Source organism: Helicoverpa armigera, chromosome 7, assembly GCF_030705265.1.
Source record: "Helicoverpa armigera isolate CAAS_96S chromosome 7, ASM3070526v1, whole genome shotgun sequence".
Classification (NCBI taxonomy): Eukaryota; Metazoa; Arthropoda; class Insecta; order Lepidoptera; family Noctuidae; genus Helicoverpa; species Helicoverpa armigera.
This window is the reverse complement of record NC_087126.1, coordinates 11,181,437-11,199,142: the sequence shown is the minus strand read 5'-3', so window position 1 is coordinate 11,199,142 and position 17,706 is coordinate 11,181,437. Positions and strand designations below refer to the sequence as shown.

Here is a 17,706-nt window from a genome sequence, read left to right as displayed (position 1 = left end):
CAAAAAATAAAATCGCATTATCAAGACGACATGTCCTATTATAAATTAACATATTTAAATCAAATATGTGCCTATTTTGTTCCATTGATAAACTGTCAGAATAAGGCAAAGCACACAGTATGAATTTGATTTTTTTAGTTTCATTTAAATGTGTCATCAAGGAAACACATTCTAATATGTCTTTCTTTGTAACAGCCAGGCTATCCCCATAAAGCAATATAACAGTTGAAATGGGATTAAGCTGTGATGATTTAATATTTCTAATTAAGTGGCTAAAACTGGCACCAGGTACACAATGATTAATTACCTTATGATGCGAACGCTGATTAAAAATGCTACCAAAACCTTGACCAAAATGATCTGAAAATATGTAATTAGTATTTTTATTTAAATTAATATTTGCAATGGAGTTGCTGGAATCTACTACTTGACACACTGGAGCCATGCTGGTGACTAACTGCAACTCAGATGTTGGGGGATTACATGGGAGAGTGTCAACCGGTTGAGACACCGGTGCCATGGAGGTGATTAATTGTTGCTCAGATGTTGAAGTGCTGGCATGATTACAAGAGAGGTATTTTGTCAGAGACTCATGCCTCTCTGCATTTTGCCTCACTAGGTCAGCCAGCTCACAGGCCTCCTGCATGCGCTCACTCAGGACATGTTGCGATGCTTCATATTTGCTACAAATATCCCTAAGAGAAGATTCTGTACGACAGAGATCCTCTTGTAAGCGCTGAGTGTCTCTCTCATAGATATACCTACAAACATCCAAGTTTTCTTCACAATTGTTTAAGTCACTTAACAAATTAATGTTTTTCTTTCTAAGAATGTTATTTGTTTTACACACTTTTTCCTTCTTTAAAGTTTTCCTAATTTTTCCTATAATTCTATTTAATTTTAAATATTTTTTAATTTTATTGTGAGAATTGAATGTATCTCTCACTGTATGTATCTATCAACAAAAGCAATAAATAATCTAGCTACTGTATGTTTTTATGTTTACCAATTAGAGAAGACATCGGTTTTATACTTATCAAATCTATCTCGGAATAGGTACGGATCGGATTCGCTAAAAAAACAAATTATATACCAAAGTAACAAATGCATTTATTTAATAATATCAACAATTATTTTATACATAACACTTACTCGTACCAACTATCTCTTTGCTCTCAATATCTCATGTAATATACCTCTTACAACACTGTCATAAAGCTCAAATTGCAACTTCCATGAAAAACCTTTATAATCATAGGTCTATCTATTACTCTCACTCTGAAAACTAGCAGCCATAGGTAACACACTATAAGCTGTAGAAGGATTATACATATTTTTCAGGAAATTACACCTAGATTGCTTCTTAGGAAGACAGATAAACATCCACATGGCTATGAAAGCGAGCATTGCGCAGAAGGTGACGACTGCTATTGTCAAACCGATGTGGCTTTCTTTGCAGCTGAAGTTTTTGGCTTTCAAGTCGAATATGCGGGCGTTGAATAAGTATGATGGGGTACCGCACCTGAAAATAGATAATATAGACCTTATGGGTACAAATGCTGTGCATAAAATGCTTTGATACTTCGATAATTGAACTTTGGTTCAATAAATTCAGAGCCACTCTTTATACGCCGTGGTTTTAAGATCATTCGACGGATCATTGCACTTTTATCTAATCTTATTTATATTTATACATACACCTGCTGATTTCTGAACAAACATAGCCCGCATTTTTCTCACTGAAATAGTTATTTGCATCTGATAAGGCAGTCAACAAAGCGGCCGTGACTCACAGTAGCTCACTGCTGTACACAGTATAATCTATCGCTGAAGGCATTGTCGCGGATCAAAACAAGGTCATTTTGCACATTACTCGCGTACCATTGAGATTCTCTTAACTACCATGATTCGAAGAACTATTTTTATATTCTTTTGTTTAAGAAAATGATGATTGGCCTATCTAAATACGTTGAGATGTTTTGTTATCGCATCGTATCGAAAAGACTAGATCACCACAGGTTTATGAAGATAACTCGTGTCTGAAGTAAATTTTTATCTCATGATTTTATTCATTTATGGATATAAATATGGCAGTCATCGACTAATTTGATCTCCTGAAAAATATTTTCAAACGAATGCCGATTGAATTAGGCAAGCACTTACCTCAAATGCTCATAATATTCCGGTGATATTTGCAATTTCTTGATCCAAACTAACTCGCAGTCGCATTTCCAAGGATTGCCTTGCAAGTCCAGCTCAAGTAGCACTCCAAACGGCATAGACAACGCTTCGTCCAACTTCGACAATCTTGATCCCTTCAGCGAAAGTCGTTCCAATTCAAAATTATCTGCGTCAGCCAAAACTTCTCTTCCGAAAGCCAATTTACTAAACGACGTCAAATTCTTGTTCCTTTCGAGTTCCAAGACTTTTAAAGCTGGTAAGTACTTGAACGTGGCCTCAGGTATTGTTTTTATTTGCAAATTATTCAGTTTCAGCACCTTCAAGGCAACGAGGTCAGTTAGATCTTCGCTAAATATGGCAGTTATGGGATTATCTGACAGATCGAGATACTCTAACGTGTACGGGATCTCAAACATTTCAGTTATGCTGTTGTTCGATATTATGAGTTTTCGTAAATCGTAAGCGTCTACGAAAAAGTTGTCTGGTACATTCCCAAGGTTGATACCACTCATGCTTATGTTCTGTATCTTGTCTGTAAGCCCGAAGCCAGATCTATCGAAGAGATTCGAGTCCCTCAAAGCTGGACCCAAATAGTTATTGTCCAAAACGATTTCATTCAAACTGCTCAAAGGATGAAACATCAATTTGGTGAATGAAGTAAATCTATTATTTGCCAGATTTAAATATTCTAACTTCTTGACGCCTCTAAACGTTTCTTTGTCTATAAACTCTAGCAGGTTATTACTTAAATCTAATCTCTTTAGTTCTGGCAACTGGAAGCTGTCGGCATCAATCTTAGCGATTCCATTATCGTTCAGTATTAGTTCCAGTAGTGTGTTGGACTTAAATAGCGTAGATGAGTGTACTACAGATATGTTAATAAATGATAAATCTAATGAGTGCGATATATCAGGTAGGGAGTAATTACTTTGTAAGATATTCCAGTGTTCATGCGAGCACACGATCCGTTCACCCTCGAACTCTAGTTCACTTTCATATCGTTTGCATATGCAGGCGTCACTGTCACAGATCGACGAACAGTTAATTTGTATTATTAGAGCGAGTATTAACAAGTGGACGAGCATTTTGTCGCGTCTGCACCTCAGGTACTGTGCGATAAGTATGAAAACTTATCGTCGCTAGATAATTCTTATCGATACCTAGTTATTTGGTCATTTCACTGCACGACGTTGTGACAAAGAATATAACGTTATCAGTTAGACATTTGGTACAAATACGTCGTATACGGGGAAAGTCGGATCTTTAGATAATTATTGTTTGTTTATTTTGTCTGAAACCTATATTTAGTAACCAACGTTTTGTAAACGAATGAATGCGATATAAATATATAGTGTTAGACGTTTTATGAATTCAGTATTTTCCTTATATGACATCACATTACAGTCATACTACGAGTCAGTCATTCTTTTGTCTACATTGAACAACATTAATATAATGAATATGTTAATGAAAACTTTAATAAAAACAATAGAACTTAATTTTCATAACTTTATTCATGAAGATTCATACAGTTATAAGTCGTTTTAATTAAATTCAAACTCGAAATACTTTCTACGAGTTGAGATGTAGGTACAGTGATACCAAGTTATCTTATAATCTACATAGTAAATCAATAATTAATGGTTAACTTAAAATCTACCGCGAGTAGCTTGGACGCTTCCCTTCGCACTGGGGTCTTCATGAGCCTAGAAGGAACAATAAAGAAAATATTTAGCTGACATTGGAAGTGGTTAAGAGTGAGCGTTTTAGGGGCTGTTTTTATGTTTTCATTCTTGACATTTGAAGTGTTGATATAGCATAATTTGAATAAACATTTTTCATTTGGAGTGCGTCTAAAATAATATTTTAAGAAAACCCTCTCCAGCCCGCGAGGGTATTACTAGGTACCGACATCTCATTCTAATAATAAAGAAAAAAAACTTATTTTTTCTTACAAAAAATAGTAGTACATACCTTAATAACAATACAAGTCCTAGGCCCAGTGTTCCAGAGCTGAGCGGTCTCGTCAATAAAGGCCGCTTCGACTGCCACAGTGTAAAGACCAGGCGTGTTGACTGATACCAGCTGTTGTGCCGAGAAGAAGTCGCGGACGGGAGTCACTGTCTGTACCGCTGTTAGTACCGGCGGGATGTTTGTAAGTTCCACCGTCTGGGGGGAAAAGATCATTATTTTGAAATATGAAAAACAAAACCTTAATTTTATAAACAGGTGAAAGAATTTTAATAAATCCAAAAATAGCACTTTAGGGACAGTTTTTTCGCATATCATCTGAAAGTACACTGTCCGTCAGTTGCAGAAAGTTAAACCTTTTAAATCTATTGCACTCTTTCATCGTCAACAAGATAAAAAGTGTTAGAACTAGATTTAAAGAAGCTTTAATTTTAATGGATCTCTGTGCAACTGTGTTTCTGATAAAAATTTGTCGTAAAAGTAATATTTAGGGACTCACCTTTTCATTGGTGCGTGGGTGCGGTGTAGCGGTGACGGTAATCTGCACTCCCTTCACTTGACGCTTGCATTGGCGTTTGCTGTAGATCAAAACGTTAATATTGAATTATCCTTATTGGATAAAGAGTGTACATAAGGAAATATATAGGGCAGTTCATAGTGTAGATAAGGAAATATACAGGGCAGTTCATAGTGTACATAAGGAAATACATAGGGGAAGTTATAGTGTATATAAGGAAATACACAGGGGAAGTTACAGTGTACATAAGGAAATACATAGGGGAGTACATAGTGTACATAAGGAAAGACACAGGGCAGTTCATAGTGTACATAAGGAAAGACACAGGGCAGTTCATAGTGTACATATGGAAATACACAGGGCAGTTCATAGTGTACATAAGGAAATATATAGGGGAAGTTATAGTGTACATAAGGAAATACACAGGGGAGTATACAGTGTACATAAGGAAATACATAGGGCAGACCGTGGGCTGACCTACAGACATGTGTTGCTGGGGAGTTTGTTGCGCCACTTCTTCGTCCCAGCAATAACATACAGGAAGTGATGAAGGGTGGGGCATTTTGGGGGCTGTCTATTGTGAATTTCTGACGTTCGAAAAGTGCTGATTTATCAGTCTAATTTGAATAAACGTGTTTGAGTGTGAAAGTTTGTTGCGCTACTTCTTCTTCCCACCAAAAATACATAAGAAGTGGTAAAGGGTGGGCTGGGTGGTTTTGGGGGCTGTCTTTTGAAAAGTGCTGTTTTGCAGCCAGGCGGGGGACAGCGACACGCGGCACAGGGCGGAGCCCTACTGCTACACACTGTACCTGAGCGGCAGCACGACGCCCTCCAGCTTGAGCGCGAGGCGGTGCGACAGCGGCAGCGCGGCCGCGTGCTCGGGCGGCGGCGCCCGCCAGGCGGGGGACAGCGACACGCGGCACAGGGCTCCGCTCGCTCGGCCGGCACACACGCCGCGGCTCCACACGCAGCCGCCGCTGCACGCGCGGACCGCGGCTAGCACTGCGTCCATGTGCTGGGTAAAGACAACCAGATACATAGGGAGCTGTTCTTATCACTCAGCTTAAAGTAAACCAGAAATATCGAAAGTTGATCCCACTCCGTATCCTATTCCCTTGAAATACATAATTATAAGGAATCTCAACGTGTCTCTTCATGGTATTCCTGTTAGAATTTTAAACAGATTCTTTCCATGGCAGTCTTATTGGAAGCAGAATGTTCTTATGACATTTAAAAGAATTACTGGATAATGAATGTGTTCAATCTAGAATCTTATTTGAAATTCGAACAACTTGCTACAAATCTTTGGTTCCAAATTCAATCTTCTATCGTACTCCATTGAGTTCTATTTTTGATTTGCATTGCTTGCAATCATACACATTTTTTTTCAATGAATCTAAGAAACCACCATTTACAAAAGCACTTACCCGATGTGTAATCCCAGGATTAGTAGTCGGATTATCAAACAGCTTGGTAGATATCTCATTGAGCGCGTTACTGGCTGACAGAGCGATCATTTCTTCCAACGTGGTGGGCTTAAAGTCCACGCTGTCCAGGTCGGTGGGTCGCTCCTGGCTGGAGGACGTGATGCGGTCCAGGAACTGAGCTAGTTGGTTGTATGTGTGCTGCGAACTGGGGTGCGGTTCAGGACATTTTGCTATGTTTTTTTGGTATTGGACTTGTGTTAAAAATGCAAAAATGTCTTCTAAAGTTCTTTATTGAAGGAAAATCGGCACCCATTAAAATATGGTCAGCATTTTTGGAACGCCTTTAAAGATATGAGTTGAAAGAGTTTTACAATGCGAAATTTATTTAAAGGATAATTTCATCCAGGACTGTATTAATAAAAAACGGCGAATGCTGAGGATAGATCTTGTTGAATTATGCAGGACAAGGACTTCACTTCCGCAAAAACTAGCCAGATCTTCAAACCCATTATTTTGGCAATATTTGAAAATATTTGGTGATATTTGAAAAAAGGATACATATGCAGCTGCCTGAGCGTAGAGTCATCAGCATGGAAGGCGGTGCTCGCTATGGCGGCGTACTTGTGCGCGACGGCGGCGACCGCGCGGGCGGCCTTGCGGACCGCGCCGGCGAACGCGCCCGCCTTCAGCGCGGGGTCGCGTTGACTCTGTGTGTGTAGCTACTGTTAGCTGTGTTGCTGTGTGTATGTATGTGCAGCTGTGTTAGTGTACAACCTTGCGGACCGCGCCGGCGAACGCGCCCGCCTTCAGCGCGGGGTCGCGTTGACTCTGTGTGTAGCTACTGTTAGCTGTGTTGCTGTGTGTATGTGTGTGCAGCTGTGTTGGTGTACAACCTTGCGGACCGCGCCGGCGAACGCGCCCGCCTTCAGCGCGGGGTCGCGTTGACTCTGTGTGTGTAGCTACTGTTAGCTGTGTTGCTGTGTGTATGTATGTGCAGCTGTGTTAGTGTACAACCTTGCGGACCGCGCCGGCGAACGCGCCCGCCTTCAGCGCGGGGTCGCGTTGACTCTGTGTGTGTAGCTACTGTTAGCTGTGTTGCTGTGTATGTGTGCAGCTGTGTTAGTGTACAACCTTGCGGACCGCGCCGGCGAACGCGCCCGCCTTCAGCGCGGGGTCGCGTTGACTCTGTGTGTAGCTACTGTTAGCTGTGTTGCTGTGTGTATGTATGTGCAGCTGTGTTGGTACAACCTTGCGGACCGCGCCGGCGAACGCGCCCGCCTTCAGCGCGGGGTCGCGTTGACTCTGTGTGTAGCTACTGTTAGCTGTGTTGCTGTGTGTATGTATGTGCAGCTGTGTTGTGTACAACCTTGCGGACCGCGCCGGCGAACGCGCCCGCCTTCAGCGCGGGGTCGCGTTGACTCTGTGTGTAGCTACTGTTAGCTGTGTTGCTGTGTGTATGTATGTGCAGCTGTGTTAGTGTACAACCTTGCGGACCGCGCCGGCGAACGCGCCCGCCTTCAGCGCGGGGTCGCGTTGACTCTGTGTGTGTAGCTACTGTTAGCTGTGTTGCTGTGTGTATGTATGTGCAGCTGTGTTAGTGTACAACCTTGCGGACCGCGCCGGCGAACGCGCCCGCCTTCAGCGCGGGGTCGCGTTGACTGTGTGTGTAGCTACTGTTAGCTGTGTTGCTGTGTGTATGTATGTGCAGCTGTGTTAGTGTACAACCTTGCGGACCGCGCCGGCGAACGCGCCCGCCTTCAGCGCGGGGTCGCGTTGACTCTGTGTGTAGCTACTGTTAGCTGTGTTGCTGTGTGTATGTATGTGCAGTTGTTAGTGTACAACCTTGCGGACCGCGCCGGCGAACGCGCCCGCCTTCAGCGCGGGGTCGCGTTGACTCTGTGTGTGTAGCTGTTTAGCTGTGTTGCTGTGTGTATGTATGTGCAGCTGTGTTAGTGTACAACCTTGCGGACCGCGCCGGCGAACGCGCCCGCCTTCAGCGCGGGTCGCGTTGACTCTGTGTGTAGCTACTGTTAGCTGTGTTGCTGTGTGTATGTATGTGCAGCTGTGTTAGTGTACAACCTTGCGGACCGCGCCGGCGAACGCGCCCGCCTTCAGCGCGGGGTCGCGTTGACTCTGTGTGTAGCTACTGTTAGCTGTGTTGCTGTGTGTATGTATGTGTGTTGTGTGGTACAACCTTGCGGACCGCGCCGGCGAACGCGCCCGCCTTCAGCGCGGGGTCGCGTTGACTCTGTGTGTGTAGCTACTGTTAGCTGTGTTGCTGTGTGTATGTATGTGCAGCTGTGTTAGTGTACAACCTTGCGGACCGCGCCGGCGAACGCGCCCGCCTTCAGCGCGGGGTCGCGTTGACTCTGTGTGTGTAGCTACTGTTAGCTGTGTTGCTGTGTGTATGTATGTGCAGCTGTGTTAGTGTACAACCTTGCGGACCGCGCCGGCGAACGCGCCCGCCTTCAGCGCGGGGTCGCGTTGACTCTGTGTGTGTAGCTACTGTTAGCTGTGTTGCTGTGTGTATGTATGTGCAGCTGTGTTAGTGTACAATCATCAGCATGGAAGGGGTTCCAACATTGCCATCACTCATTGCTACTTAAAATTGGTTTCTGCGCAACGACTTGTAATGTTCGGTGACGACAAGAAGTTTACGAAGAACTATAGTTGTGTGTGTTGGTTGTTTAATATTGGCGCAGAACTGTTCATAATAGCGTACAGGATTTTGAGCAGCGGCGCCTTGATGCCCTAGAGCCAAACGCTAGCTCCAGCACTAAGCCCTCCTATAACTACACTTACAATGCGCAAGGGCAATTTTACTGCGCTATTTGTGACCGCGAGTTCAAGGCAAAGTTTGGTTTCGCTAGTCATGTACGAGCCCATGAATTAACGAAACCAAACTGCCGATATATGCAAGGGTGTCGCCGTCGACGGGAACGTCTAGGAGGACATCATCAATATACTGTACCTACGAGCGGGTTTTAAAGCACTCATTAATTAAAAATTCCCCAGGCATTCTTCATCAACTTGCATCCACTGCTTCCTGGCCACATTCATTGGTCAGATCATTCGATTGAAAATAACTGACCTGTGAGAATGTATGCGCAATAGCAGGCGGTGGCTGAGTACACAGCGACCTTGCCGCATGCGCAGTCCTAGCTAACGCATTAAGTGCATGTGCCCTCGCCTTCGTCCAGGCCGGCGCCAGGGGGGAACAAGCCCCACACTCAGGAAACCCGCTCCACCTGCTAGCTACTTCCCAGCGGGAGCTGGCTTCTCCTAGACCAGATATACCTAAAGGGATTTATTGCAATAATAATAACTGACCTGTGAGAATGTATGCGCAATCGCCGGCGGGGGCTGAGTACACAGCGACCTCGCTGCATGCGCAGTCCTCGCTAAGGCGTTAAGAGCATGTGCCCTCGCCTTCATCCATGCCGGCGCGAGGGGGGAGCACGCCCCGCAGCCCGCGCACCCGCCCCCGCAGCCACCAGCGCCGCCCCCACCCGCCCCACCTGCACCACCCCACCCACTGGCTACCTCCCAGCCTGAGCTGGCTTCTTCGAGACCCGATATACCTGTAGAGATTTAATTAACTGAAGCCGGAAAATTCATCAAGAAAAATTACGGAAAAAGTCATTAGTTACTTTGTGGAAATCCATCATTCCTCTACCAATTTTATACTCTCTTATGTACTTTCCCTATGTATTCTCTACTGTAAACCGAAGCGAAGCGAGGGCGGGCTACTAGTACAATATAACCTGAAGTTAGAAAGATTGACATCTTACCAAAGTTGCATCGATTGATAGCAAGAATTACACAGGTACAGTTTTTGCAAAAGTCAATGGCACATAAGACAACAATTTATACCTATGTATTCTTTTATGTACTACTCCTATTACTGCCTTATACTACATACTCTACACTACATACACACTTTTGTACTAGCATTGTCTTCTCTTTGCACTTTCTTCACATCAACATGTATGTTTGTGTGGCCTGCATACCTATCCGTTTTCCGAGTGTACTTCTAATATCAAAAATTGATTTTTTTTTCACACACAATACTCCGAGACGACATAAAGTTTGGCTTGACTTACCATCTTCAACTAGCTTGGCATCGGCAGCGGCGGCGCGGTATAGCGCGGTCAGCCAGCGCTGCGCCGCCTCGCTCGGCGCTTCCTCCGACAGACGCTTCAATATGGCCGCCGCTAGACTGTGGTGACCGTACCTGGTTGAAGAAATAAACTATTTCATCCTCCGAGCCTTTTCCCAACTTTGTTGGGGTCGGCTTCCATTCTAACCGGATTCAGCTGAGTACCAGCGCTTTACAAGAAGCGACTGCCTATCTGACCTCCTCAACCCAGTTACCCGGGCAACCCGATACCCCTTGGTTAGACTGGTGTCAGACTAACTGGCTTCTGACTACCCGTAACGACTGTCAAGGACGTTCCGTATCGATATATCAGAGTTCTAAGTTCTACACTAGTGCCGTGCCGTATCGATAACACTCACCTGAGCGCAGCCCTAGCGACTCGATACCTCACCCAGCCGTCAGCGGGCTGTAGAGTGTTCAGTATCTGTTCCTGCCACGCGGGACTGATCTTGTGCGTCAGTGCCTTGCCCGCTCGCTCTTGGAACAGTACCGTGTATAGCAGCACTAGTGCCGTGCCGTCGTCTGGAGGATTCTCACTGAAAATAAAAAAATATAGTATCAAATATACTTGATTTTTGAAGTCAGAATGATTTTTAATTGTGAAAGTTACTGTAAAACTGGTAAATGACATTGTGCCGCATCACTAAGAGCATAACTACTGGACCTGTCTGCCCAATTCATGATCGATCGGATCACAAAGGTAGGATATACAACATGTAGGTGGGCACTCCCTTATATCTTTCTGGGGAGTCTGTTGCGTCACTTCTTCTTCTCAGCAAAAACACATAGGAAGTGGTGGGCGTTTTGGGCGCTGACTTTTGTAAATTTCTGACGTTCGAAAAGTGCAAGTTTTACAGCCAGGTTTGATTAAACGAATTTTGATTTTGATTTTATCCTATTATACTCTCCAGTACAGGCCTGCAGCTGGGTGTACAACACCCACCTCGGCAACGGTGCTAGATGCGCGGACGCGTGGGGGGCTCCGCCGAGCGCCGCCAGCGCCTCCAGCAGGGCTGCGGTGCGGGCCCCGCCGGTGCTGGCGCAGGCCTGCAGCTGGGTGTACAACACTCACCTCGGCAACAAGCTCAGCGCGTGATGCAGCGCCGGCATGGCGGGTGCTAGATGCGCGGACGCGTGGGGGGCTCCGCCGAGCGCCGCCAGCGCCTCCAGCAGGGCTGCGGTGCGGGCCCCGCCGGTGCTGGCGCAGGCCTGCAGCTGGGTGTACAACACTCACCTCGGCAACAAGCTCAGCGCGTGATGCAGCGCCGGCATGGCGGGTGCTAGATGCGCGGACGCGTGGGGGGCTCCGCCGAGCGCCGCCAGCGCCTCCAGCAGGGCTGCGGTGCGGGCCCGCCGGTGCTGGCGCAGGCCTGCAGCTGGGTGTACAACACTCACCTCGGCAACAAGCTCAGCGCGTGATGCAGCGCCGGCATGGCGGGTGCTAGATGCGCGGACGCGTGGGGGGCTCCGCCGAGCGCCGCCAGCGCCTCCAGCAGGGCTGCGGTGCGGGCCCCGCCGGTGCTGGCGCAGGCCTGCAGCTGGGTGCCCACCACGTTGGCGGTGCGGCCCGCGTAGGCTGATGCTTCGGCGCGGCTTAGTTGTACCTGAGGAATAAGTACATATATATAAAATATGTGTAGAAATAACGAAAGTTTAAAAACTTTTTTTTAAGTTTATAGTATGAGAGATTTAGGGTTTTAAGGTTTAAAAATAAGTTAACGTATATTTTTTTGATTTAATCAATATTTTTGGTCAACATTTGGCATGATTAATTAAAAGATTCACTTACCAAGCACCGCAGCGCAACTCTCAGCGACTTAATATTATTAGGATTGTCATTCTCGCCGGTAGCTATAACCAATGTCTCCAAAGCCAGCATCAGTTCACCCCCCTCCACTGGTATACATTCCTCGTAGCTGAAACGTATACATAAATAACTTTGCTGCTCCGAAATTATGTATAAGTGACGTTGTGATAGTCAAACGTTGAACACCAATACATTAAAATATTCCAATCTGTAAAATTTCCTCAAACAACATTGAACATTATTCTTTAGAGAAATAGTTGAAAATGTTTTAATGAATTTTGACGGATTTTAGCAGGTTGAAGTATCTGTTATAAAGTATCTATTTGGTAACGCTTTTGTCAACAGCAACAGTCACAGTAATGCGCAATAGTCGAACTTCAGAGCGGCAAAGTTGTTTGATGACGGCTGCAATTCCACTAATTATTTCTACCAGTAATTTTCACTCACCAATGCACCACAAGCCTGGTCAACACATCAGCAGCAGTGGCGGCTCGCGTGAGATCAGCGGACAGCGTGGCGTCGCTGCAGTAGCGGCGCAGCGCCGCGCAGCCGCCCGCGCCGCTCGCCGCCGCCGCGCACACTGCCGGGCATGACACCAGCTTCTGTAGGGGGACAGGGAGGGAAGTTTGAATATGGAATTGATACTAGCTTGTTGGGGAAGGAGAGGAGCTTGTGTTTCAATATGGAATTTTAGAATTCGAATGCGGCAATTCGATTCGTTCACAATTAATTATTGCTTTAATAATCTATAGATCTATCTATACTAATATTATAAAGCTGAAGAGTGAGTTTGTTTGTTTGTTTGAACGCGCTAATCTCAGGAACCACTGATCCGATTTGAAAAATTCTTTCAATATTAGATAGCCCATTTATCGAGGAAGGCAAAAAGCTACTTTTTATCCGGGTTCGTGTCGAGGTTCCCACGGGATGCGGGTCAAACCGCTGGCACGAGCTAGTGTGTTATATATTGTGTGTGTGTGTTATAGAGTATCTAAGCTTGGATATTCCATTATTAAGGAACGCCGTAACCGTCGCTGATACCAGATTTTGTTGAGAAGGAGGGCGGAGGGGCGGGTATGTGATGGGTGTGTTTGAAACAAGCTAAGGTGTCATGAAATGTGTATTTGGAAGACTCACTGGGTGGTTCAAGAGAATCAATTTTCCTACATGGGAGAACAGCTGTAATTTTTGCAGTATATTCTGACCTGCATGACTTGCAGACACAGCATGGTGTGTTCCATCTCGTGGCTGTCGGTGGCGGCGCGGACGAGCTTCTCCACGCAGTCGGCCGGCCACAGCGCCGCGTGCTCGGCCAGCTTGCGCAGGCCCAGGAGCGCGGCGCGACGGACGGACGAGCGGGCGTCGTTCATCGCTATGCTTAGGAGGAGTTCCACCTGGGAAGTGTGTTTAGACAATTTAATTTTGGTGGAAAATAAAAAGGATTTCAGGTAGGCAGTCGCTCTTTGAAAAACACTGATATTCAGCTGCATCTAGCTAGACTAGAAGCTAACTTAATTAGTTGGGAAATGGCTATTGGCTACGCAGATGATGAGTGCATTGTGTAAAGTACAAGTCTTACCCAAGTTTGATGACAAAATTAGTAAAACAAAAGCATATTTCAGACAGTAAGTTAACTAAAAATTTTTTGAAAGAAAGACACTGTTTAGTTTTTTGAAATAGCTATGAATGAATAAAACAAATTAGTCAGCTTCAACAAACTTACCTGATCAGGCACATGCACTACAGTATCGGCGGCAATGTGCGTGAGCGCAGTGATGGCGGCGCGCACCGAACTTGATGAAGGAAACCTTTCTAGTAACGAGCGCAATAGCTTCAGTACTCCTTGGGCTCGCACAGCTAGGGATTAAATTAAAAAAACTGTTTTAAACAGTAGTAATTCAAAAACAGATACAGTGGTATTTTATTTATAAGTATTAAAGTTTTTCCAGTTCATGTGAAATTAGTATATTTATGATGTTAATTTCAAAGGCAAACTTTGATCCACTACCATAAGATGAATTACTGAAGAGATGTATGTTTTCAATGTTCATTAAAAACTTACCTCCACCATGTACAGTCCTCAGAGCTCTGACAAGCTTGGCTCTACGTTCAGCTGCGGTGCTCTCACAGTCCACCATGTCCCACAGTTTATTGCACATGGCTACCGCAAATGCGCTGGAAATATATGCAAAAGTATTATAAAAGAAAGACAGCAGACTACTTGATTCTAATTTTAATGCTTCCTTGGGTATATTATGACATGAACAGTCTGTCTTTTTGAATGTAATTTGAGAATTGAATTTTATACTTATTGAAATAATTTTTGAGGTAATTTTAAAGAAATGGCTAAAACCTACTTGGAATGCTCAGCAAATCTTGTAGTAGCATAGATAGCAGCATCAACCTCCACGTTATCATGGCTGTCCAGTCCTCTACGTATGGCATGGTGCACATTCTGCCTCTCTGGTATAATTCCCGCCACTGCGCCCAACGTCCGCAGAGCCAAAGCCCTGGCCACCGGGTCATTTGAATGTAGAACACTGAAAACTCTTCTTAAAAACTCGTCGACGTTCAAAATCTTGTCTAAATGCTTCTCGCTCTGTTGACAGACCCTTAACACCCATAGACGGAGGAAATTATTCCCCATACGAAAGACATCGGCGAGTTTGAGAAACGAAGAGTTTATGAGTATAGGAAAAGGATATTTTTCGAATAACCGCGGGAATCGGACTATAGCTTCGCATTGTTCGCCCACTTTTCCTGAACGGAGACCTGGAAATAGACATGGTTATATAGTTTGCCAGAGTAAAGTGAATCTAATGTTTAGAAGATGGTTAGGTTATACCTTTGTCTAATTCGGTTAATGCCGAGTTGGCGTCTTGTTCCGGTTCACCAGAAGTATCATTAAACGTATTTAAACGCACACCGATCATTATTACTTTTTTATTCTTGTTTATTTATTGGAAAAACTGCATGAAACAAACCAAAGCCAAAGCAGCTTTGACAACAACAAACCAACCAATCAAACGAAGTTGACATTGACATTATTGACACTGACATAATTGCATTTCATATGGCCTAAAATGTGAAAAAGAAGAAAAAAAGCAATAAAATTATTTTCCTTTATATTTATTTGGAAATATAAACTTGGATTCAAATTTGAAAAGATCAATAATTTACAAAGATAATAAATGCAAATATATTATTCAAGGTGACTAGAGCCATCTATTGACATTTTTATATTCTGGTTTTGATAGCTGCGGCTTAAAATTCATAGAGGCCGCTAGGTGTATTAAATGACTGTTAAGGGTTTTTAACCGACTTTCAAAAAGGGGATATTTAATAAGATTTCTCCTTTTTGTTTATTCATGTATCTTCAGCGATTTATCGGAGATGATTTGCTTAGTTAATAGAATTTGATGAGGATCTGTTCAGCATTTTTTGATTAATTAATTTTACTTACAAACCAGCAAGCAGTTCATCAGATCATTCAACTATACCCACTTTGATTTATGCCTCATAAAACGAAGCTGCTGAGGTGCCTAATCGAGTAATTAGTAAGGTTTCTACCATAGCAACTTTTTTTCGTGCATCCGTAATCCTATGTACATATCTACTTTCGTTAAGATAATGTCGCGACAGATGAGTGCTATTTCAAAACAAAAACTGTATCTAAATATCCACGTAAAACACGACACCTAACCAAAACACCCCTATTAAAAGTAAAACTAATCCGTGGATAACTATCGGCAGAGCTGTGTTTACCGGCAATCCTCGGCTCAGCTCTCAAAGGGTAATTACTGTAACGGGAGTGTATGTCGCCATTACGGTGAAAATGGCGCGAAAGGTACCAACTCACTAATCATGGCGGATCGCTCGACAAAATGACGGAGTTTTGTTACATCAGTTCGTTAAACGTAATTTGTTATTAAATGGAGCCCGGGTTAGCTCGGGTTTGCCCGTATTGTCCAAATTGAAGGCTAATCATGTTGACTCGAGTTTCAGGGGACCTATCGCTTATTGATAGATAATTTGCTGGGGGACTTGATAGATAGTTCGCTAATAAGCAGGTAACCTGACGTTTTGGTCTCTCTGGGGGATCAAATTTGAAATATTCAAGTAGAAAACTAATAGAAACAAAATACCCTTCTTATTAGGACTAACATTCGACCCCTCTTAAGACAACATGTCAACTCTTGCCAATTGAAAATACCAATAAAGGCTTTTATGCTACAGCCCTTAAGTATAGTAAATATAGGGTTGTTACCAGCAATCCCATTAAATTCAAGGGTAGTCAGGTGCCTAAGTCAGGGTCATTACCATTAAGAATTAGTGTCAGGAAGGTCCTTGAACTAATAAGTTTTTTCCGTCCGGTGACATTGCGCAAGGCTGCGCGTGACCACCATGCATTATGCGCGGGAGCAGGACATTTCGGCGATATACTCGTACTATGGCTGTATAGTAGGCACGTTTCGTACTTGACCAATTGATATATAAGACGTCCCTATTGACTGATAAATCATTGTGCATCGGATCTTGTGTCCTATCGTGTCTTATATCTTACAACAAACCGACTAATCTACGCCAAGATGTTCAAATTCGTAAGTATTTTATAATTTTTTTATTGTTTATTCAATGTTTTAATATTTTTTGGACCCTATTTATCTTATTTAAACTGGTTACTCCCTTTTGCTCTACTCTAAAGATAGTCAACCATCAACCTTTAAAGGCCCCGTTGTGAATTTGTGATATATCTACTTATGAGGTCACAATTTAAAATAATGTAGAGAAGTCGTTGGTGTGCCATAAATAAATAAATAAATAGATGATGTGAAGCTAATGTTCCCAAAAGCCTACCTATAAAATATAGAAATTCACATCATATAATAAACTGTTCTCCTCATCATATCATGCATGTTACAATTTTATATCTAACTAAATGTTATGTGTCTTTATTCATGCAAAATTAAATTTATCCCATTTCTTTCTTTAATCAGGTGCTGTTCGCCGCTCTCCTGGCTTTCGCCTCAGCCAAGCCTCTGGTCCTGGAATACGACTACCCAGTCGCCTACAGCGCCCCAGTGGCCGCCTACTCGGCCCCCGTCGCCTATTCCTCCTACAGCGCCTATGACTACGCTCTTCCCTACTCCGCCTACGCCTATTCCCCATACTCTTACTACGTGCGCTAATATGGCAACTTACCGACGGATTACGGCTATGCAATGGGATATCAGTTTTATGTACGCATCTAATTTATTATTGCAGAATTCATTGGAATAAATATTCGATACGACGTTTGTCTTTTCGTTCTCTTCCATAACTAATATTTTCATAGATTTTTACGGAGATGTTATGATTCGTCAACCTGGTCCAAGCGCGGATCCAGTCCTCAAAAAAGGTTGTGGTCACAGCTACTAGAAAATCGGAACTAGAAACGGCTACTAAAAAAGTACAAGTCGGAGCATGAAAATGCTCATTAAAAATTATGCAAGTCTTGAAGATCCAAATCTATTTCAATCAATAACTTCTAGTAGCCAGTAAGCGAATATAGGGACGGTTTGAAGCATTTGGTGCACTTCTCAACTATTACCAGTGGCAGCATAGCATCGGGTGGCACCCGGGGCTGCTCCCTATTGAGAACCCA

The 17,706-nt window shown here is 43.7% G+C and overlaps 2 protein-coding genes and 1 non-coding gene across 3 annotated transcripts; 1 reads left to right on the top strand and 2 right to left on the bottom strand.

Annotated features, from left to right (window-relative positions):
- Positions 1–1,135: 1,135 nt before the first annotated feature.
- LOC110373180 (carboxypeptidase N subunit 2) lies at positions 1,136–3,480 on the bottom strand. Its single transcript, XM_021330366.3, has 2 exons — positions 2,164–3,480; positions 1,136–1,522 (listed from the first exon to the last, which is right to left on the bottom strand). Exons 1-2 carry the CDS (start codon positions 3,264–3,266, stop codon positions 1,261–1,263), a joined length of 1,365 nt encoding a protein of 454 aa, XP_021186041.3. The 5' UTR covers positions 3,267–3,480; the 3' UTR covers positions 1,136–1,260.
- A 219-nt stretch (positions 3,481–3,699) lies between these two features.
- On the bottom strand, positions 3,700–15,071 carry LOC110372976 (integrator complex subunit 7). Its single transcript, XM_064035506.1, is given in 17 exon segments — positions 3,700–3,887; positions 4,156–4,350; positions 4,652–4,730; positions 5,479–5,684; positions 6,097–6,301; positions 6,655–6,803; positions 9,427–9,677; positions 10,200–10,330; positions 10,615–10,791; positions 11,645–11,859; positions 12,045–12,171; positions 12,510–12,664; positions 13,268–13,456; positions 13,786–13,919; positions 14,125–14,237; positions 14,420–14,834; positions 14,908–15,071. Coding segments are annotated over 17 exon segments (2,886 nt in total). The 5' UTR covers positions 14,996–15,071; the 3' UTR covers positions 3,700–3,830.
- A 1,304-nt stretch (positions 15,072–16,375) lies between these two features.
- LOC110372755 (uncharacterized) lies at positions 16,376–17,355 on the top strand. Its single transcript, XR_010276664.1, has 2 exons — positions 16,376–16,663; positions 17,060–17,355. It is a non-coding gene; the product is annotated as an uncharacterized LOC110372755 (transcript).
- Positions 17,356–17,706: the final 351 nt, after the last annotated feature.

Excerpts from the sequence above, each read along its gene's own strand:
- LOC110373180 (XM_021330366.3), bottom strand. The coding sequence starts at position 3,266 with ATGCTCGTCCACTTGTTAATACTCGCTCTAATAATACAAATTAACTGT. Across the intron at positions 1,523-2,163 it reads GAATATTATGAGCATTTGAG|GTGCGGTACCCCATCATACT; the intron begins GTAAGTGCTTGC and ends ATCTATTTTCAG.